At 31.2% G+C, this 23252-nt stretch overlaps 2 protein-coding genes across 2 annotated transcripts in view; both read left to right on the top strand.

Annotated features, from left to right (window-relative positions):
* Positions 1-3446: 3446 nt before the first annotated feature.
* LOC111708157 (ankyrin repeat domain-containing protein 7) lies at positions 3447-10641 on the top strand. Its single transcript, XM_023481447.1, has 10 exons — positions 3447-3539; positions 3906-4000; positions 4251-4287; positions 4453-4530; positions 4886-4940; positions 5015-5067; positions 5357-5464; positions 9380-9415; positions 9674-9752; positions 10630-10641. Exons 1-10 carry the CDS (start codon positions 3523-3525, stop codon positions 10639-10641), a joined length of 570 nt encoding a protein of 189 aa, XP_023337215.1. The 5' UTR covers positions 3447-3522.
* The window catches only part of LOC111708156 (trichohyalin), a 31686-nt gene continuing 19044 nt past the window's right edge, over positions 10611-23252 (top strand). The window contains exons 1-16 of the mRNA XM_023481446.1: positions 10611-10666; positions 12957-13050; positions 13774-13836; positions 14750-14918; positions 16244-16329; positions 16402-16589; positions 16647-16704; positions 17179-17256; positions 17760-17819; positions 18257-18352; positions 18858-19040; positions 20579-20658; positions 20812-21231; positions 21928-21971; positions 22393-22474; positions 22938-23011. Of these exons, the coding sequence (XP_023337214.1) occupies positions 10641-10666; positions 12957-13050; positions 13774-13836; positions 14750-14918; positions 16244-16329; positions 16402-16589; positions 16647-16704; positions 17179-17256; positions 17760-17819; positions 18257-18352; positions 18858-19040; positions 20579-20658; positions 20812-21231; positions 21928-21971; positions 22393-22474; positions 22938-23011 (1801 nt within the window). The 5' untranslated portion in view covers positions 10611-10640. The remainder of the gene's footprint in view (positions 10667-12956; positions 13051-13773; positions 13837-14749; positions 14919-16243; positions 16330-16401; positions 16590-16646; positions 16705-17178; positions 17257-17759; positions 17820-18256; positions 18353-18857; positions 19041-20578; positions 20659-20811; positions 21232-21927; positions 21972-22392; positions 22475-22937; positions 23012-23252) is intronic.

Below are 23252 nucleotides of genomic sequence, written 5' to 3'. Positions count from 1 at the left end.
TGTAAACCATGCATGATTTGTGGAGGTCATTAGAGGTCATTAGAGGTCATTAGAGGTCATTAAAATTCAATTTGATTTTATTTTATGAATTTCGATCACTAATTAGGCGTGCACCCAAAAAATTGGAAGATTTGAACCAAAAATGAAGGCAGGGCCCCCCCCCCTACATCAAATGTGCCAACTCCACCATCCCCTTTTGGATTTTTTTTACATCTAACCGGATAAGTTGGGTTTTACATACTTTTGGGTAAAATCCAAAAACTAAATGAGCTACGAGGTCAGAACATCGTAGCAGTTATATCGCATAAATTTGATCTTCATAGTTTGTCTAGTTTAGTGTATTATACTGTATATTGTATGGAAGTTTGAATTTATAAGCTTGTGTTGAGCTTGTGTGTGTTTTCACCTATATGTGAATACATTCTAGAAATCACAACTATAGTTTAAATAGAAGTAAATATTTCCATTTACTGATAGCGCCGATTGAAGGATTCATAACTCTGATTGGATAATGAGATAGATAGAAAGATAGATGTTACACCTCCATACTATTTCTATTGGTTCAGAATAGACAAGAAACACATGACTGAACCCTGATTAGACCTGGCGCTAATGGACTTGGCATACAGGAGTATCAGACGCAGAAATATCGGGCGAATATAAAGATATATAAAACATTTTCTGTAGAAAAAATTTCAAGTTAAAGAGAAATTTTATTGGCTCAAAAATAACTGAAAAATTCTGAAGACCCAATCATATCATAGCTCTAAAAAAGGATTAAGGGGAACCACTGTGAATGGAATATGGTACTCTAGAAATGGAGAATCACTTATAATAACGTTTACAGTATATGTCCCTTGTAGAGTTCTGGTTCTTATAACATAAACAACTGTCTGACTCGGCACAGAGCTGTAAAATTGTATCTGCAACAATAAAACCGATCAAAACAAAAATACTGACTCAATTCAATTAACTTAGCTTAAAGTTTGGAAGGCGTTATCGTTCAACAAATTTGTTTTAAAGTATGTTTCAAACAGCAGATTTGTTGTTAACCAACTTTTGAACTGCGGTGCGGAACTAATCCTAGTACGGTACGATGTTAGGACTGGGCCGGTACGAATTTAGTAGAGCATTTCCTGACTTTCCTAGATGGAAACAAGTCATAATATTTCCTAGATGGAAACAAGTCATAATATTTCCTAGATGGAAACAAGTCATAATATTTCGTTGGTATAAACTAAACAAGCAGTGTGTTTATGGAAAGCAGTTATTTTATGAACACAATTGAATGCTTTGGTTGATAGTCATAAGAACTATTAGTATTATCATAAAGATCCAAATTTTTGTTTGACTTTGATTAGATTTTACATTTGCTAGAAGATTTTTTTAACAATTGAACATTTTTGTTTGTCTTTCGATTGTTTATCATAGTCTTTCGGGAGTTAGTATCTTAGAACATAGAAATTTATCTTTATCCTTTAAAACTATGGATTGAAGATTTCACATTTTTTTTCAGTACCGAAAAAAACGTGTTAAAAAGTTTAGATACATGATTAATTTACAGTATATCCCGTGTGTATTTATAACGTAGAGCTTGAATGCAATATTTCATATTATCATATTTCTATTATATATCTGAATCCTCTGTATTAAAAGAAAAATGTTAAAGCATGAAATAAAAATATAATATATCTATTCATACTTCTGAATATGTAATTACTGTGAATGTTATACGCAAGTCACATAGATCTAGACTGCTATACACATAGATCACATAGATCCAGACTGCTATACACGCAAGTTACATAGATCTAGAAGTCTTTATACGCAAGTTACATAGATCCAGACTGCTATTTACGCAAGTTACATAGATCTAGACTTCTATATATGTTATTCACATAGATCCAGACTGCTATATACGCAAGTTACAAAGATCTAGACTGCTATATATATTATTCACTTAGATCTAGACTGCTATATACGCAAGTTACATAGATCCAGACTGTTATATACGCAAATTACATAGATCCAGACTGCTATATACGCATGTCACATATATCTAGACTGCCATATATGTTATTCACATAGATGCAGACTGCTATTTACGCAAGTCACATAGATCTAGACTGCTATTTACGCAAGTCATATGGATCCAGACTGCTATATACCCAAGCCACATAGATCCAGACTGATATATACGCAAGTCACATAGATTCAGACTGATATATACTCAAGTCACATAGATCTAGACTGCTATTTACGCAAGTCCCATAGATCCAGACTGCGATATACGCAAGTCACATAGATCTAGACTGCTATATATGTTGTTCATATAGATCCAGACTACTATATACGCAAGTCACATAGATCCAAACTGCTATTTACGCAAGTCACATAGATCCAGACTGCTATATACGCATGTCACATAGATCTAGACTGCCATATATGTTATTACATAGATGCAGACTGCTATATACGCAAGTCACATAGATGCAGACTGATATATACGCAATTCACATAGATCCAGACTGCTATATACGCAAGTCACATCGATCTAGACTACTATTTACGCAAGTCACATAGATCCAGACTGATATATACGCAAGTCACATAGATCTAGACTGCTATTTACGCAAGTCACATAGATCCAGACTGATATATACTCAAGCCACATGAATCCAGGCTGATATCACGATTGGCATCAATTTTTAGAATATGTCGACTGAGCCTTTGATTTTATTTAACTAATTCCAATATACCAAAGTGTAGCCCTAAACATGTGCATTTTAAAACTATTACGCACTTTAAAAAAAGTTCTCATTGATTGTTGCATCAGAGCTTGCAACATTTGGATCATTGTAATATAGATTGTAGAAATATACTGTTCACGACTCATGCAACATACATCAGAATAAATGAAATGCTTAAAAAATAGATATACTTTACAAAAAGTTACATGATGTTACATAAAGGGGAGGTACTTTTGAGAAAAAATAATTCACCTTTTAAAGGGTAGCTTTTTTAATTATGGCTGGTACACTTTGCAGTTACTTCCGATGTTTCTCCGTAATCAAGATTATTTATGCGCTTGGCGGCTAAGCACTTTTTTTAACAATTTCAGTCTCTTCATATTAACAAATTTTCTTTTTGAATTCAAGATAGAAAACTTCATGCAGACCTTAATTTTTAAAACTCAGTCGAGTAAAACGTATCTTTGCCCGTTGTTAGCCATATAAGATCAAAGATATGATGCAATGTACAGTCGGTTAATTTTAATAATTTTAAACACTTTTTACTAAATTTGAAATACATATACTATAAATGAACATTTATACTTTAATTATGTTTTAACATGTGTTATGTAAAACAATGTTGCGTAATTTTTTAATTTCTTCTATTTTTAACATTTTTGACATTTTATTTAAAAAATGGATTTTGATTATTTGATTTCAGAGAGTGAATAAATGCATGATGGCAGAGTATAGGATAGGGTACTTCAGTGGATAAATTTTAAGCTTCAAAATGAAGAAAGTTTTGCGGTAAGTTAAAATGTCCACTTTAAAAAAATGTAATTCTTTTTTGAGTTTATCCGAATTCGCAAAGGAAAACATTGTACTTATTTCACCAAAAGATATAGTTTTATAGATATATAGTTATATATATATATAAATAGTTTTATAGATATCTATTTATCACGAAAAAAACAATCTACGATTTTTCGAACTTTTCTGATTCAATGGATGGATTTTCCGAAAATGCAAAGAAACTAATTTCTGGAACGCAAACTTTTTAACAAAAACCTTCACAGGGCCCGTATAGGGTTTTAAAATTACCACAAAATGTGAGCCAGATCGGTTTCCACGTTTTGACTTCTATGTGATGTAAAGACACAAATTAATATTTAGACTTGTAAAGGGGAAAAACAAGGATAAGGATAAGGAAGGTTCCATATCGTCCCGGGGTTCAATGCTATCTCTAGCTGTGGGCCACAAACCATCAGGTAAAACTTTAGCATTTCAAACGTTGGAGATTTGGTCTGTGTATAATTAGAAAGTTAGATTTTAATTCAAGTAATCAGTGCTTTTAATGTAAATATTATAAGGTTTTTAAATTCAGATTTTGCTTCAAAATTTTTTAAATACAATCACAAATGCTACTACTTTTTTTACACTAACATTTTTTATTATTAAAATATCTTTATTTTGATGAAAATTTGATTTTAATTATATTCTAATTTTTCAACAATTCAGGTTTTTTGGGAAACTCTTCCTCTCCTCTTTCCCATGGGTAACCAATACGAAAATAAATATTTTTTAGAAAAGAATTAAAATGAGTAAAAATAATTTTCTAGATTTCGCATTCCTAAAAGTCAAAAAGTTTTAGACTGATTGTCTCATATAAGAATAAAACACTAGAAGGGGGGCACTTCCAAAAACTTTATATTTTGTTTAGGAGAACACCTCTCCGACTGTTTCAGTCGACCACTGCTCTAGATATTGGCAGTGTATCCAGCTATGGTCTAGAACTCAAGTAACATCATTAAATAAAACTATAAACATACATTTATAAAATTCTGTTAAAATGGCATTTACTCTCTGGAGGGTAACAGATACATTTTTCATTTTTTTTACTCATCATTCCAACAAGGGAACTGATTACCCTCCTCAAAACTCAAGAAGTTTTGACTTCTGAAAGCTTTGGTATTTCAAACGTTTACTATTTTGAAATTTAATCTTGCTGAACTCATAGTTTGAAATATTAAAGGTCCATCAGGTTGCAAAGATGATGAAATTTCAAAATAGATTTTGAGACGAGTGTTCAGTTTCTTTTTAATTTTAAATATTTGTAACAAAAAATTTTAAAGAAAATAAAATTTATTTTTCAGAGACAAAACTGTTTCAAAAATTCATCACGCTGCATTGAACGGCGATCTAGAAAAGGTCATAGTTTTAAATATAAAAAAAAATTAAATACGTTTTAAATTAAAAATTTGTATAACTATAATTATATTTAGTTAAAGAAATATTTGAAGAAGTTGGACATTAACCTGATAGACTCAAGGGGGAGGTAAATATTTTTTTTTAAAGAAAAGTGTCTGTACTTTTAGTTTCTCAAGTAATTCTTTATTTAAATATTTTTAAAGAAGTCCCAATTGAAAGTAATCAATTTGGAGCTAGGAAATGTACAGCTCATTCCTTCTTTTATTCAAGATTTTGATTCCAGGACACCGCTTCATCTAGGAGCTTCCGCTGGACATCACTTCATCTAGCAGCTTCTGCTGGACATATAAATAAATTATTCCAGGACACCACTTCATCTAGCAGCTTCTGCTGGACATATAAATATATTATTCCAGGACACCGCTTCATCTAGCAGCTTCTGCTGGACATATAAATATATTATTCCAGGACACCGCTTCATCTAGCAGCTTCTGCTGGACATATAAATATACTATACCATCTAGGTAAGTTTAGGAGCTTAAGGGAGTTAGTAGGTAGGTAGGAAGGTAGGTAAATAGATAGGTAGGTAGGTAAGTAGGTAGGAAGTTAGGTAAATAGATAGGTAGGTAGAGAGGTAGGTAGGTAGATAGGTAGGTAGGAAGTTAGGTAAATAGATAGGTAGGTAGGGGGGTAGGGAGATAGGTAGGTATAGGTAGGTAGGAAGATAGGTAGGTATAGGTAGGTATGGGGGGGGGGTAGGTGGGTAGGTAGGAAAGTAGGTAGGTAGAAAGGTATGCAGGTAGATTGGTAGGTAGGTAGGTAGGTAGATAAGAAGGAAGGAAGGAAAGTTTAGTATGGGAAGGGGATAAAAATTCCAACCAATAGCTGAAGAAAGTTGGATAGTTTTAAAAATGTAAATCATTTTAGATATATCCATCATGTAAAGCAAGAGTATTTGAACTAAGTGTGGCGAGTTAAAATTCTTTTTCAAATGCCTCTAAAACCATATTGAATTTTAAACCAGAGATATTGATTTGGAGAATAGCGACATTGGATAATAGTTGAACTTCAGTCATATACCTAATTAAAATACTTAAACCTCGTATGAATATCCCAACTTTGTTGTATTTTTAGTCGCTAACGGGGGGTTAATCAATGCAAGAGACAATGATGGCTCTACTCCATTGCAAAAGGTAAAAAGGAAGAGTAATGTTTATTCTTCAAATTTTCTATTTTTTTCCTTCAAGATTTTCAATATGGTGTCTTATATAAAAATATCTGTTATAATCCAGAGTTGTGAAAATAATATCGTTTCTTTCAATCTGGAAATAATTTTTTTTTCTGTTTTCTTAAATTTTGTTTGTTTACATTTTAGGCAGTGGAAGGGGATCATATTGAAGCAGTACAATTTTTATTGGACCGGGGGGCGGCTACAGATATTCCAGGAATAATAAACATTTTTTATAATCTATCAACTAGAAATGGGCATTGTCTTTGTGACAAATCAATTTAATTTCAAACAAATCATTTAGATATTACAACCATTTAGTCATCGATTATCTTTCGCCACATTTGTATATAGTTTATATTTTATAATATTTTTTAATAAATTTTTTTATATTTTAATGTTTAGAAAACGTTTTAAACGGATTTTGAAAAATCTGAGTGGTGCGTGGCATTTATAGATAGATGCGCAAGCGACAAGAGAAATATAATTATAAAATATAAACTATATACAAATGTGGCGAAAGATAATGTGCAAAATAACTTGGAAAAATGACCATTATTATCATTATAAAGATTTTTTTAAAGAAAGGATATTTTTATAATTCGCCATTTTATTTCCTGTAAATTTGAATATATATATATATGTATTAGCCTATGAATCAGTTATTAAAGATATAATTAAGAAGCAAGGAAGCCATAGAACTGCATTTCTTGTTTTATTGTGATTATTGTGCTTTTTGCCTTGACACAGAAAATATCAAGAATACCGTTTAAGTAACCGTCAGTTTAGTGTGGCATGTCCTATTCACAACAGTAGTACTAAAAGCTTTGTCTGATCATGAATGAGATCTGATTGAAAACTGTTCTTTTACAATTTCGATTTCTCTGTGGAAAGGATGTTATACGGATTTACGTTTCAAAGCCAGGAGAAATATTTAGAATTAAGCATTTTTCAAGCATTGAAACGACAAAAACTTTTTAAATCTTCTTCTAACAAAGTCTGTAAAATCTGTAAAGTCTGTAAAATCTGTAAAATCTGTAAAATCTGTAAAATCTGTAAAATCTGTAAAATCTGTAAAATCTGTAAAACCTGTAAAACCTAAAAAATGTTTAAAAAGACGGAAACGGAAATACTGCTTGTCATATTGCGGTCAGGTAATTAGCTTTATTTTAAGAAATTGTCAACAAAATTTTAGCTAGTCCTCAATTACCATGAATTCAGAGTTTTACTCCTGAAAACAAACTTAATAAAGTAAGTTGGTACAGTGGGATACATAAAACTGTGGAATAGTTGGTACAGTGGGATACATAAAACTGGGGAATAGGAAGACGAACTTCAAGAACTCAATTGTTTCAAGTTGGCATAATTAACTAAAAATGTTATCCTTAGCTTAAAATTAAACTTTTTCACTAAATACTGAACAACTTTCATGCTCTATGGTCTATTTAGTAGCAAAGTTTTAGGCTAACGGTCGTCTCTAAGTATTGAGTTCCATTGCATGACACCGATATATTCTTTTTCTACTTTCATTTTCTAGAAAATTCATGACTTTGCCGTTATCGTTCTGAGATTAAGGTTTAAAGATCCCGTTCTAATTTTTGTTTCGCTGCCTGTTATTAAATTTTAGCCTTTTTTGTTATTCTCAATACAAACTGATCCCTCCGACTTAGCATCTTGTAAAATACTGTTTTAAAGTAATACAACTTAATCTACGCTATGAGTTAGTTTTCCGTTAAATTCAAATTATCCCGCTAAATAAGCATCTTGTTAAATAATGTTTTAAAGCAATAAAGGTTAATCTACGCGATAAGTTATTTTTCCGTTAAATACAAATTATCCCGCTAAATGAGCATCTTGTTAAATACAGTTTTGAAGTAATAAAGCTTAATCTACGCTATAAGTTAGTTTGTCCGTTAAATAAAAATTATCCCGCTAAATAAGCATCTTGTTAAATAATGTTTTAAAGCAATAAAGGTTAATCTACTCTATAAGTTAGTTTGTCCGTTAAATACAAATTATCCCGCTAAATAAGCATCTTGTTAAATACTGTTTTAAAGTAATAAAGGTTAATCTACGCGATAAGTTAGTTTGCCCGTTAAATACAAATTATCCCGCTAAATAAGCATCATGTTAAATACTGTTTTAAAGTAATAATGGTTAATCTACGCGATAAGTTAGTTTGCCCGTTAAATACAAATTATTCCGCTAAATAAGCATCATTTTAAATACTGTTTTGAAGTAATAAAGCTTAGCTTACGCTTTAAGTTTACAATGAAACATTAAAAACGTTATTTGATTCAAGTGTTTCTAAAACATGTCTGCTAATTCAAGGTCAGGCGTTGTGTTTCAATAATACAAAATATTCATAAATCATAATTAATAATAATATGTTATATAATCTATATTTGTGTAGATATTCACATAAGTAAGATGTCTACACAGTTTATAATATAAAATATATTATATTATTAATTCATAATTGATATCTTATATATGATCTATATATGGAGATATTTTCAAAATTCATAGTTCATAATAAATATGTATATGATCTATATTCTTAGTTCAAATTATTAATGTTTCATGGTCTATATTTATATAATTTGCAGATACAGGGTTACCCACAAAGGATGATACTGTAAAGACGACCTGAAACTCTATAAATTTGACGATGATCCGAGGTTAACCTAAGTCCTCTGCCTTGAATATAATCTGTGTACGGTTTATTTAATGAATAGGCAAAGAAACAAGTTTAGTTGTAGGAAATCATAAATTTAAGGAAACAGACAGTTTAAATTCTGTACAGTCGTCTCTGAACTATCATCCTTTGTGAGATGCCCTGTATATCCAAAACTTGTAATTTTAATGGTGTTTGATTTATTCTCGTGAGATGATTTAATTGAATAATTCATTTTTAACTATTAATGATTAACTCAAGAAAAAAAAAAAATTTGAACATGTTGTTTTTCGATGTCTTGAATATATTGTGGATTTATAAATCATAAAAAAGGAAGGACTTTGACAAAATGTAATTACACACTTTTTAATCATCTTAATAAAAGGTAATGATTTATCTGCATCTTAAATTTGCTTTTGCTGCGCAGAATCCAACTAGCCGGGTTCTTTAAACAAAGACCAAGATCCCAGTGCCGAAAGGTTCCTTAAGATCACATAAACAGTCCCTTTAATATTTAAAATTCACCTTTTTTAGGCAGAGAAATATTGACTCGTTAGCTGTGATATTAAGGTGAATAAACCAATTTTTTTTCTAAATAAAAATACTTTTTTAATTTTGTTTGCTGAAAGAAAATTTACTTCCTATTTGTTAAAAAAATGTATGCTTAAATTATAATCCCCCCTAGGCCCCGCGAATCCTAAAGTTTTTGTTTACAAGTGGGAAATATGAAAATTAAAAAATGAATTGTAAAAAAAAAATTCTAATTACCTCTTCCCCTCCCTGATTCCTCCTCAACACTTTATGTGAGTAAACAGAGAATATTTTTAGAAAAGGTTCGAACCCTGATACTCTCAGCCATGACGGTCTATCCCCGCTACATCTGGCGGTCAGCATGGGAAACCCAGAGGTAGGAATTTTTAAAATGGGTTTTAAGGGTGTTCCAAAAAATGTGACAATTAGGACTAAGAGGCGGCATAAGGATGGTCCTTAATCTAGTAGCAGAGTATGATATGTAAAAAGGTGTGCAACTTAGTTGTAAATCGATATTTAAGTTTATTTTTATTTGCCATGTTAAGTAAGACACCCTGTTTACTAATGTTAGCCACTCTCCGTATTCAAACAATATATTTTATNTTAAAAAACAAAATCAAAACTAGTATGAAATATCAAATATATACAAATGTGGCGAAAGATAATCGATGACTATAGGTTGTAATATCTGAATGATTTGTTTGATATTAATTTGATTTTTTTACGGTCTAAGTCCTATGTTCCAACTTCCTCAATTTGTATGGGTGCTACGCTCTTCGGTATGAGACGTCTTTATCAATTTTCTCCTTATAGACGCAACAGATAGATTTAAGATTAGTAGCTATCAAAAGCGCTTTTTTATCGCATTAAGCCTATACCCCCTTTCATTTTTCGCGAACACTCCCTTTAAGATACTTTTTTCTCAACAATTTCTCAATTAAATATACGAATTCACAGTTGGTTAAGTTTTTGAAATTTAATATAAAAATAGCTTAAATTAAAAAGAAAAAGAAAAAATACTTTAAAGTCGTCCATATTGCGTACTGGGTACACTAGACGGGCTAGTACGGTAAAGACTAGAGTGGTACTCTTGTACTGTTCGGATCATGCAGCTTTTAACTAATGTGAATTTAATATTAATCTTTATTTCTGGAGAAATTAAGAAAAATAATAAAGTATTTTTTTCAAAGAATATTTTTTTTTAATATCTAAATTGTATATTTTTCTTTTGTATTAAAAAATCTTTGTTTTAGTTACTCCTTTGATGTTAGCAGCTAAGAAATCCCCAAGGAACGAGAATCAAAACTTTTTTCTTAAAGGGACTCTAAAGGAAAAATTAAAGGGGGTATAGGCTGAAAGCTAATCACTTTGGCTCTTGATCGCGACCCATGAAAGTTTTATCTGATGTTCCTGTCTCAAGAAATTGATATAAAACTGTGTTAAAATTATACGAAAGGTCATATTTGTAAAATTTAGAAAATCTTAAACTAAAATCTTGTGACCAGAACTATCACCAATGGCAGAGCAGTATACTGGTCACTTGTCTCCGCCTGTATCACGTGACCACTTTACTGCACTGCCATTGGTGGAATTTCTGGTCTAGCAACACGGACGTATAAATAATATTATGACTTGAATCATAATAAAATGACTTAAAAAATAGAAATAACAAATATAAAATTAGAATTGGAGTAAACCTAAGTTACAATTAGCTTTATACAAAATTGTATATATATTAATTTTCGTAAAAATTTGACAAAGTTGTAAATCAGTTTCTCGAGATAGGAACATCAGATATAACTTTCATGGGTCGCGATCGAGAGCTAAAGTGATTAGCTTTCAGCCTATACCCCCTTTCATTTTTCCTTTACAGTCTCTTTAAATCGGTTTCCATTCAGCACTTAACAGATCAAATTTTCTATAAATCAAAATTCAATCTGACACAGTTATATTCATTTTTCCAGATAAAACAGAGCGATTAGATTACAACCTAAAGTACTTTACAGAAATACAAAACTATTTGAGTAAAAAATGTACTTCTATAATACGTTTAAAACATGACAAACATAATTATCTAACTCACCTAAAGTATTTACAAATTACGAGAAAAATTCAAAATTTACGGCACAAATTTTTGAAAAATTTGTAAGTCACATACATTGTGTTTCTAATTTTGAGTAAAAATATCGTTATTTCGAATGCCTGTGGTAATTAGATATCACGAACCAAATATATATTATAATCATATTTTAAGTAATAAAATGTATAATAGTAATGATGATAATGATGAGAATAATAATAATAATAATGTTAATGATAATGATAATAATATTAATTAGAGTGCAGATAAGAGTTATAACTTTATTTTAGTCACAGTTTGATCGGCATTGATATTCATATTCTAGGTTTCTCCGACCTGTTAAATGAACTCCTGATATTTATATTCTAGGTTTCTCCGACCTGTTGGATGAACTCCGGATATTTATATTCTAGGTTTCCCCGACCTGTTGGATGAACTCCTGATATTTATATTCTAGGTTTCCCCGACCTATTGGATGAACTCCTGATATTTTCTAGAAAAAGGTCTTAGAGAATAGTTATAGGGTTGAAAGGAATGTTCATAGCCCAATTTTTCAAGGCCAGCTCAAAGAAAAAAAATTAGACCGATAACTTTAATAGTTTAGGTGCAAGAGATGGTTGAAAAAAAAGCCTGAAAAAGGGTCAAAAATTAAAAAAATATTTTTTGCATTTTTCAAGGGGTTTTCAAAACTATTGTTATCAGATCTGTAGCTTTAGTCACAAAAAAGTTATATTTTAGGTTTTTTTCACATTCCGGACTTATTTCCACCCTTTACCCTACCCTATAAATTAAAAAAATATTTTTTTTGCAAAAAAAACTTTTTATAAAAAGTCACACGGTGATAGTGTCAAAAATAAGAGTGTTTAGGGTTTAATAATTTTTAAATTTCAGATTGTAGAGCTTTTACTTAGAAATGGTGCTTACGTGAACATCTTCTCTAGTAAAAATGGTAAAAAATATTATATTATTATTATAAATTAATAAACGATTTTTCTAATTTAATATCAAAGAAACTGAACACATGCCTGCAACTTTAATGTTCTATTCCTTAAACTTCATGGATCTAATCTAACATAATTTAAAGTTTGATTTATATCAAAGGTCTGCAATTTTAGGTTGGTATGATAAAAATGATACCATTATTAAAGTTTGTGGCATGCAGTTTGAATTTTAATTTAGAACAAGAGTGAATTATAGTAGGCGTTACAAAAATATAAATCTATAATATTAACTTCAAAAAAGACTATGACAGAAAAGTTGACAGTTTTGTTTTTAATTTAAAGGGAGTGTTCACGAAAAATGAAAGGGGGTATAGGCTTAATGCGATAAAAAAGCGCTTTTGATCGCTACTAATTTTACTTCTATCTGTTGCGTCTATAAGGAGAAAATTGTTAAAGACGTCTTTAGTGGTTATAATAATTTAAATAACAATGATAATAATAAAAATAACAACAGTAAAAGTAATACTAGTATTAAAAGTAAGATTCTCTGTGTCTATAGAAGTATAATCTCAGTACTGCTGGAGTACAATGCTGATATTAAACTATGTGATAATGAGGGGAAAACTGCGTATGATTACACCAAAAACCAACAGGTGTAATTACAATGTAAACTAATCTAGTTGAATTTGTTTATGGCATCAGAGGTTGGAACTCTTGTATGAGAATGGCGCTAATCTTCAAAGCCACAGTGGAAAATTTTGTTTTAAGGCGCCTAATCCTTGAACAATGTTAAATAGTATTACTAAACATGTTGTGGTATCTGATAAGATAATGTTTATTGAAGACAAATCTCACTCGGGCAAATAATTAATCTTTTTGGTTAACCCTGTGGTTTTATGATGAATTGAGAAATTACATGCAAATCAGAGACCGAAGATTTTGAAGGAGTTTCAGATAATTAATTTGTTAATTATTCTGATATTTTTGGTTTATACTTTCTTGTCTCTTTCTTTCATAAAATCTTTTACAGGCTAAACTTAAAGCCGAATATACCGAATTCAACCTTGAGTTTTCTGCATTTAAGTTTGCTCGTCATTAAAGAGACTTTAGAAATAATTACAAGACCGTAACCCTCCATTTTAAATAAACATATGTCCAATTAACAACGGTGCCTTAAACCTTTGTAAGAATGAATGACAAAACAATTTTTTAACCTAAAAATTAATCATTTTTAATTTCGGTTTCTCTAAAAAAGTAACGACAATATCTTGAATATTATTAATCAGATAAATGTGTCCATCATTTTGAACTGCCAATGCATGTCACCTAGAATTGTAAAAAGTTGTATGTTTTATTGTTAACCTTGTATATTTCAGGTCCTTAGTTTTATCCGTGAATTTGATACTTCTGAGGAACCTGTTACATGCTTCCCATCTAAGGAACTGTTTATTTTTATAAAAAATGAATTTCCGTATAAATTTTATGGTTTTTATTAAAATCAATTATTTGGATTGTTTTTTGTTCAAACTGGATTTTTGTAATATTTAATTTTATTACTACAGTGGTAGGCAATTATATCAAAGAAGACGACTTTCGAATATAATGTTCATATAAACTTAGCTGTTCAACAGTACAGAATATAGATACACAAAAACATAAAAGTCAAGAGAAATTGTCAATTTAAAAAAGCTTCTTTTTCACTACTTCCTAACTTGTAATTCGAAGAAACCTTGTTAACAATCAAAACTTAAATAAAAAGTCGTCTTCATTGTAGTGATATAAACGCTTACCACCGTACATTTTTTGAGGTTGGTGGGATTTTTAAAACAGACTTTTGTAATCAAGACAAGTATTTAGTATATAATGTTAGTTTGGGTTACTTGCATTAGACAGTACATACAGGGTGTCCCAAAAAACATGGGAATTCAGTGACGAATTCGATATCGTCTTTGTTATGAATTAGCACTGTAATACCTAATTTCAAAAGCCATAATATTATGTCTGCTAGAGTTTATTTAATTAAAAGGGTAAAAGACTGCAAAGATGTGTCTATAATGTCTCCGCAAGATGAACAGTGAATACGGACAAGTTTACTCTGTTTGTATAATGTAATTTTCTTGTTTTACTATAAGTACAACCGGTTGCAGTCAAAACATAAACAAACAAAATGTAAACATAGCAGACGAAACTCTTATAGATTACAGCTTTCTCAGTAGGTATCACTATACTAAATCAAAGAATTATTTGAAAAGACGATATCGAATTCGTCACTGAATTCCCATGTTTTTTGGGACACCCTGTAGCTTAGTGATTTTTGAACATTAATATAATTTTCTAATGAACGGTGTTCAGCCAAATCTTGAAGAAGCACCCCCTGCAGAGGGTGCAGGTGCTGTGCATCAAGGGAATGATGTTGATGAAGATGATGATCATATTGATCATGGTAAAGAAAGGGTTGAATCTGATCTTGATGAATGGGTAGAAGAACACAATGAACCCAACAATAGAGATGATATACCTGGTACAGTTAAATAGTTTTATTAACTATAATCATTTAATGTATTACAATAATATTTTGGTCCGCAGAAAAAAAAACTCCCTTTATCGAGAAGGATCAAGTGTTTCAAGATTATATTGTGTCCCGAGCTTGAACTAGGGACAACACATTACATCTCAAGCAAAAGTGAATGAGAATTTTGCCAATTACTTCTATAAAACTGAAGCTAAAGAGAAGCGCTTTATGGTTCTAAAATGTTACAACTTTAGGGCTAAAAAGCATAAGTGAGTTATGAACGGTAATATAGAAGGTGTTGCGACATTTGAAAATCGACCCTATCCTTGATGCAACTTTTCATAAGCAGGCTTAATCTATGTAATATATTCTAAAAGACTTGAACCTTCGAGATGCAGAGCAAAGTTAAGTTATATACATTTACGTCATAATTGCTAATTCAGCTTGCACCTGAATATTAAAACGTTTTTTTTAGAATCTACAGTTTATTTTAAAATAATACAGATTACGAACACATTATAAATATTTTGAACTCAAGATTTATATATGTTTGTTTTTAAGTTTTTCTTTTTTTAAATGACAGAAAAAAATTTGAAAATATCTATAAAAGACTGCAGTAAAAACTGTAAAACTCTGTATCATGAATCATAAAGAAATTTACCGGATGTTGAATAATTACAATCATTATCATAATAATATACTTTTTTAAATATCATCCATCCTTATTTATCAGTTTATATTAAATCTTTTTTATTAAAACTTATCAACCCTCGTACATTATCTCTAAGAATGTGTGCAAAAACCTATTCTCCTTTATAAGTTGATTTTTACACTACTGATAAAATTATTTACGATAAAATAGCATCAAATTAATAAAATTTCTTATTTCTTTTTTTTCGCAATGTAATAGAATTCTTAAAATTGTAACACAATTTTATTTATTAATTATTCTAAAACAATTCATAATTCCATAAGTTGAGCACAACGCAAAATCTTACATCTAACATACAGGGGGTTCCACGGAAGACGATTATAAAATCGTCGTCGATTTCTTAAATAATTTGCGCCCTTTATTTTTAAACCTTATTTAACAGTAAAATTTATTGAGTTAAAAATCACAAAAAACCATGATTTTGGCATTTCCAAAATATAGTCTGCCTTTTTGTTCTTTCAATATTATATGGTACTATGGGGTTATTGTTTCAAGAACAATACATCCACTTAAGTTAGGCTACGAATAAATGCCGCCAAAAATTTCAAAGATCAAAGGCGACCTTCATATTGCTATTGTTGTGATTCGTGGGACACCCTGTACAATAATATCTTTTATTTAGAGCACAGTTCCCTTTCCTCGTGGAATGATTCCGAAAATGAAACTTCAATTAATTTTAATCAAAATAATAATCTATTGAAAGCAAAGGTAAACATATTTTCTTATTAAATGTAGAAGAATTTTATATTTGTCAGATAAATTAATTCTGATTTATTTCAGAGTATGTTTAACCTGTCAAAATTTATTGGCTCGGAAGACGACTCAGATAAAGACGACCTTCAAACAGTAAAAAATCCTCCAATCTTAAAAAAGATCTCTTCAAGTCCCATGGGTATTAAAAAGTGCCAACAAGAAAACTCGCCGCGTTTGCTGTCTGAAGAAAACCCAGATAACAGTTTGAATAAAAGGTAACTAAGGTACTTTTTGTCAAAAAAAATTTATAAAAATTTTTATTTTTATTTCAGAACACGCCATGTATCGGAAAGCTTATCTGAAAACAGCTTGCATAAGGAAAAATGCCTGGTATTTTATTGTATAAAGATTTTATAAATGTATTTTTCTAAGAGACACTGTTTGCGTTTTCGCTTTTCTCAACAATGATTTTTAAGTTAGTTTAATAAAGAAAAAAAATAACTTTTAAAATTGAATCAGCATGCAAAACGAAGATTTTAATTTCTAGATCAGATAAAAAGATATTTTTACCCTAAAGTTATTAAAGGGTTTAAAGGGTATCGCTGTGCGTTGATAAGGGCTCTTTTTACATTAACAGCCCCTTTAAATTGAAATTTTATTTCCCTTAAAATTACCAAATTGTGTCTTTTCACTCTTTAGATATTTAGTGGTGTAAAAAAAGAAAAGGAATGTGCAATGCATTTGTCGGCACTAATTCATAGACTATTTATCAATGAAGCTGCCCTCCCCCCCCCCCCCCCCCCCCCCCCCCAGCCCTTATTACAATTCTAGTTTTAATATTAAACAACTAGGATTTATCAACAGAAGCTAAGTGTATGTGGTCCTCCGAAGCCCCCTCGAAGTTATGATTCTGTTGAAAACCTTGCTTCTTTGGGCCAACAGGTATTAAAGGGGCCTACAGCACAGCCACAATACGGGTCTTTACCTGATAAAGGGACCTACTGCCGCAATAGGGGTCTTCACCTGATAAAGGGACCTACCGCCGCAATAGGGGTCTTCACCTGATAAAGGGACCTACCGCCACAATAGGGGTCTTTACCTGATAAAGGGACCTACCGCCACAACAGGGGTCTTTACCTGATAAAGGGACCTACCACCACAATAGGGGTCTTTACCTGATAAAGGGACCTACCGCCAATAGGTTGGAATACCTATAAAAGGCCAGCAGCAAGTTGGAATTTTATATAATGAAGGGACCTACCGCCAGCAGGTTGTTTTGATCTCATAAAGACTTTCTCTTAACAGGTTCGGTTTTACTAATAAAGGGACCAACAGTCAATAGATTTTTTTTTTGACCGAATGAAAGGGAATAATTATAAAGAGAAATCTTAAGATTGATTATATTTTCTCGATTTGCTTAAATTCTATTTTATTGATTTTTTTAGCAAATTTACTATATACCTTTGGAAGAAAGCAGACTTCAGGACAGCAAAGAATGCCGCAAGGTAATTAAAATGTTCTTCAGAACTTTGGTAAAGGAATTGAGTGTTTTCCATAAACTCTGATTTTCTAATACCTTTATTTTGTAACCTATAATGTAATCCTTAGATATATCAAGCTATTAATTCTGTTTGAAATATTAAAGGTTTACACCATTAGGTTGCAGAGATTTAGGCATTATAGAACATATAAGTTTGTGAGAAAGACTCGATTCCTGATTAAACCTTGAACTGGCTTCCACCTTGACCTCATAGTTATTACAGTCAATTGGGACTTTTTGTTGCATTATTTCATGGTTTGAAGCAGATATGATCGAACTGTAAAAAGTGGGGGGAGGGGAAAGTATAATGGATTGCCAGACGGAGAAAAATATAATGAAATTATAAACAAACATAACTCCTTGTTTCGACTGAACCTGTCCCTGTACTCCCCCTGTTTGTAGGTAAGTATAGTAGATGATGACGAGGACAGCCTAGAGTCTCCGGTCTGGTCAGAGGACGACAATATTCAGTCATTTGGTCTTTATTCTAACCATAAGGTAATATTTAACAGTTTATACAGTGTACAATAGCATAATTTGGCAGATTTACAGTGTACAATCCCCTAGTTTTGCATTTTAAAGTGTACAGTACCATGTTTTTGCTGATTTACAGTGTAAAGTAGCAGTTTTTGGCAAATATACACTCAGTTTATAGTTCCATAGTTTTGCAGTTATGTAGTGTACAGTAGCATACATTTGAAGATTTACTGTGAAAAAAGCTTTTTTTATATATTTACAGTGTACAGTTCTAAATTTTTAAGTTTTACATTGTACAGATGTATAGTTTTGTAGTTTTACAGTGTACAAGAACGTCGCATTGTTTTAAAGTTTGTACAGTGAATATTGACACTAAACTTAATTTAAATTTTTCACTTTACATTTTCATAAAAATCGATTATTAACACATACATATATTTCTTTCTTAAAACTGAGAAAGCCACGACATAAATCCTAATTATTATAGTACTTAAAAACTTTTTAATTAGTGAGGAATTTCATTAAGGTGAGAGAGAAGACGGAGACGGAGAACGGAGAAAATGAAGAGAAATTGGGCGGAGAGGTTAAAATAAATATTGTCGGAGAAGTTAAAATAAATATGGGCGGAGAAGTTGAAACAAATATGGGCGGAGAAGTTGGTGATGAGAGGAATGGTATAGAATCTGATAAGGAGGAATCTTCCCAACAGGTATTAGACAATTGATTGATGTACAGAGAGAACTATAAAACTGGTGAATAGGAAGACAGCATTTTATAATATTGTGTGGTTTTGATGACTATATGTGTAAATACAGTCTACTCATAAGAAATCGAACTGTATCATTCATAGTCTAGATTGGATACGGAGATATTCTAGGGTAGATTTATAGAACACTGTATTATAGTTTAGATTGGATATGGATATACTCTAGGGTAGGTCTAGAACTGTATCATAGTCTAGGTTGGATACGGAGATATTCTAGGGTAGGTTTAGAACTGTATCACATGGTTAATGTTGGACATAGAGAGTATAGGTAGGGTTTACAAATTACAACAGTATCATTGTTTAGGACGGATTTGGAGATACTTTAAGGTAGGTTCAGAACTATATCACATGGTTAAGGTTGGATTTGGAGATATTCTATGGTAGGTTTAGAACTGTATCACATGGTTAAGGTTGGACATAGAGATACTCTGGTAGGGTTTACAACTGTATCAATGGTTCAGGTTGTATATGGAGATAATCTAGGTAGGTTTAGAACTGTACACATGGTTAAGGTTGGACATAGAGATACTCTGGTAGGGTTTACAACTGTATCAATGGTTCAGGTTGTATATGGAGATACTCTAGGTAGTGTGTACAACTTTATCATGGTTTAGGTTGGATATGGAGATACTCTAGGTAGTGTGTACAACTTTATCATGGTTTAGGTTGGATATGGAGATACTCTAGGTAGTGTGTACAACTTTATCATGGTTTAGGTTGGATATGGAGATACTCTAGGTAGTGTGTACAACTTTATCATGGTTTAGGTTGGATATGGAGATACTCTAGGTAGTGTGTACAACTTTATCATGGTTTAGGTTGGATATGGAGATACTCTAGGTAGTGTGTACAACTTTATCATGGTTTAGGTTGGATATGGAGATACTCTAGGTAGTGTGTACAACTTTATCATGGTTTAGGTTGGATATGGAGATACTCTAGGTAGTGTGTACAACTTTATCATGGTTTAGGTTGGATATGGAGATACTCTAGGTAGTGTGTACAACTTTATCATGGTTTAGGTTGGATATGGAGATACTCTAGGTAGTGTGTACAACTTTATCATGGTTTAGGTTGGATATGGAGATACTCTAGGTAGTGTGTACAACTTTATCATGGTTTAGGTTGGATATGGAGATACTCTAGGTAGTGTGTACAACTTTATCATGGTTTAGGTTGGATATGGAGATACTCTAGGTAGTGTGTACAACTTTATCATGGTTTAGGTTGGATATGGAGATACTCTAGGTAGTGTGTACAACTTTATCATGGTTTAGGTTGGATATGGAGATACTCTAGGTAGTGTGTACAACTTTATCATGGTTTAGGTTGGATATGGAGATACTCTAGGTAGTGTGTACAACTTTATCATGGTTTAGGTTGGATATGGAGATACTCTAGGTAGTGTGTACAACTTTATCATGGTTTAGGTTGGATATGGAGATACTCTAGGTAGTGTGTACAACTTTATCATGGTTTAGGTTGGATATGGAGATACTCTAGGTAGGGTTGGAACACTCCAGGAGAGAGAAGAGATATGGGAGAACCAGCAAATCTTCAGGTATATATGGTGGGGGGGTATTATTTGGAAAGCAATAAGATTCTTCGATTCAAATCAACTAAAATCGAGACGAAGAAAAAACTATATCTATATATCTTAGAAACCCAAAGCATGATTACTTCCTGAAAATAACATTAGTTTGTATAATTTTAGTCCTTCTACCCGAAATGAAAACGACAATGATATAAGCATAGAGAAACAAAATGTGAAGAAGTGGAGTGCTGAAGAGGAAGAAGAAAAAACGAAGAAGACGGAAAAGGAAACTAATGAGAAAGAACATGAATGTAGGGATGAAGATGAAAGTTGGAATGAAGAGAACGTAGTAAAAGAAGAAGAGTTTATAAAAACAGAACAGTTTAGATTAGATTCTAAAACAGAAAAAGAAACAATTGTAAGAAAACAACATTCACAAGAAAATTATGAGAAGGAAGAAAAGGTGAAGAAAACAGAAACGAGCTTTATCGATGAAAATGAGAGAGAGAATAAGGCAATGGAAGAAATAACTGAGGATGAGAATAGGATCCAAACCAAACCAATTCCAATGCCAAGAAGTAACATAAGTTCTCCTTTACGGTACTAGTCTTTAAATAACTCATAAATATTTGTTTTTATTTTTCGGAATTTCAAAGGAATTGTCTAAGTAAATGACTCTTAATTTAAAGAGGGTCGTGCCAGATTAACAATTAAGTTTCTTTAAACTTTTTCCTAAGAAAAACTGCTGGGGTCATTATTGTTTTTCTATCTAAAAGTTTATTACCTTTAGTAGTGGTTTCTTTGTAAAAATAACTTGTGAATTTGTGCAGCAGAGAAAGAAAAGGAAATTTTGAGATATAACACTTTTCCAGATATAGAATACAGACAATGAAGTATACAGTAATCATATTTCTAAAGGAGATTTTATGGAATTTTTAGATTTTCTTTCTGTATTTAAATCCATATTAAGTGTCTATCTAATTATCAATACTAATATTCAGATATCTACATAAAACCAACCCTTAGAAATACGATCACTCTATAAACAAGTGTACAGTGTTAGATACGTAAACATATCGTGATGTATACAACCGACCACTCTATAATAAATTAATAGGGAGGTCGGTTGTGTACATCTGAGCTAAGCTTCACCTCTTCGTTTTATTACTCTATGATACCGACAATATCTTTGCATATTGTTGATCGGATATCGGATGAAGGGTTTAAAAGAATTCCGTTGACAACCGAGCCGAGATATAATATGTCGACAGTGCTTTTAACTCTCGTGTTTTTCAGGTTTGATTCTTCAAGTAACAAACCTGTAATAAACCCACTAAAAGGTAAACAAACATTAACAAACATTTACAAACATTTACAAACATTTACAAACATTTACAAACATTAACAAACATTTACAAACATTTACAAACATTTACAAACATTTACAAAAAACATTTCTTAAATTCTGCCACAAACTCTGACTTTCTAACTCTTATATATTTGCAATCCAATGTAGAAGATGTGTGATGTTTCAATTTATGAATTATGTTCGATCAGTAAGTCCAAGTTATAAATAAAGGTTTACACCATCAGGTTGCAAAGATATAGGGATTAGAAAAGTTCAGCTGTAGAAAAATCAAGTTCTTTTATTGAAAAATGTCAAAAAGCAATTAGTATTATTTCGAAGTGCTTTCAGTGTTATTTTTTTACTTTATGCATATAAACTAAGAAAGAAAAATTATGTATAAACTATTTTTTAAGATTTTGAGAGACCGGAGCGGAAAAAGAAAAAGTTGAAGCTAAGAGAACGAAACTCCTCCAGTAGTTTCAACAAATATTCAAGGTTAAAGTTTTATTACAAATCAATATTTTGAAAATAGAAACTCTTATATTTCATAATGTTTAAAATCATTGATAAAGATAATATTGCAGACAATTAAGATAAAACTGATCAGGATAATGATAATAATAATTCTACCCACAATAAAAATGATTTTAAAAGTCACTATGGAAGAAGAGTACATTTACATTTACACTAAAATAAGGTTTTCAAAGTTGTAATCATATTTGAACAATAATAAAACTTTTAAAGGAACTGTCAAGGGAGACGTAATTTAAATGGACCCTTAATTTATATCTTGCCTGGGGAAAGAAAATAAAGATACCCTTATTATTTTCTATTAGAAAGTTTTAAATTTTAAATTTTGGTTTCTCCAGAAATGAATCGCAGATTTTGAAGCAGTGCAATCCAACATTTGAAACGACGCCGAAAGTCCCTTTAATGCTTAAAACCGATTTGTTTGTAGAAAACCAGTTGAAATCTGTAATCCTGAATATGAAAATAATCTGACAGAGATCTCAAACCTTATCCTCAAACTTGGTAAACTATTATTTATTTACTTTAATTTAAGTGAACTGCCCTATTTACTTTCATTTAAGTGAACTGCCCCATTTACTTTAATTTAAGTGAACTACCCCATTTACTTTAATTTAAGTGAACTGCCCCATTTACTTTAATTTAAGTGAAATGCCCCATTTACTTTAATTTAAGTGAACTGCCCCATTTACCTTAATTTAAGTGAACTACCCCATTTACTTTAATTTAAGTGAACTACCCCATT

The sequence above is a fragment of the Eurytemora carolleeae genome, unplaced genomic scaffold, assembly GCF_000591075.1.
Source record: "Eurytemora carolleeae unplaced genomic scaffold, Eaff_2.0 scaffold723, whole genome shotgun sequence".
Taxonomy (NCBI): Eukaryota; Metazoa; Arthropoda; class Copepoda; order Calanoida; family Temoridae; genus Eurytemora; species Eurytemora carolleeae.
Note: the sequence above shows the minus strand (reverse complement) of the source record. Positions and strands in the feature narration are given on the sequence as shown.

Coding starts and splice junctions, on each gene's coding strand:
- LOC111708157 (XM_023481447.1), top strand. Junction 5,465..9,379: donor AAATATACTATACCATCTAG/GTAAGTTTAGGA, acceptor CACCTTTTTTAG/GCAGAGAAATATTGACTCGT. Junction 9,416..9,673: donor TCGTTAGCTGTGATATTAAG/GTGAATAAACCA, acceptor GAATATTTTTAG/AAAAGGTTCGAACCCTGATA.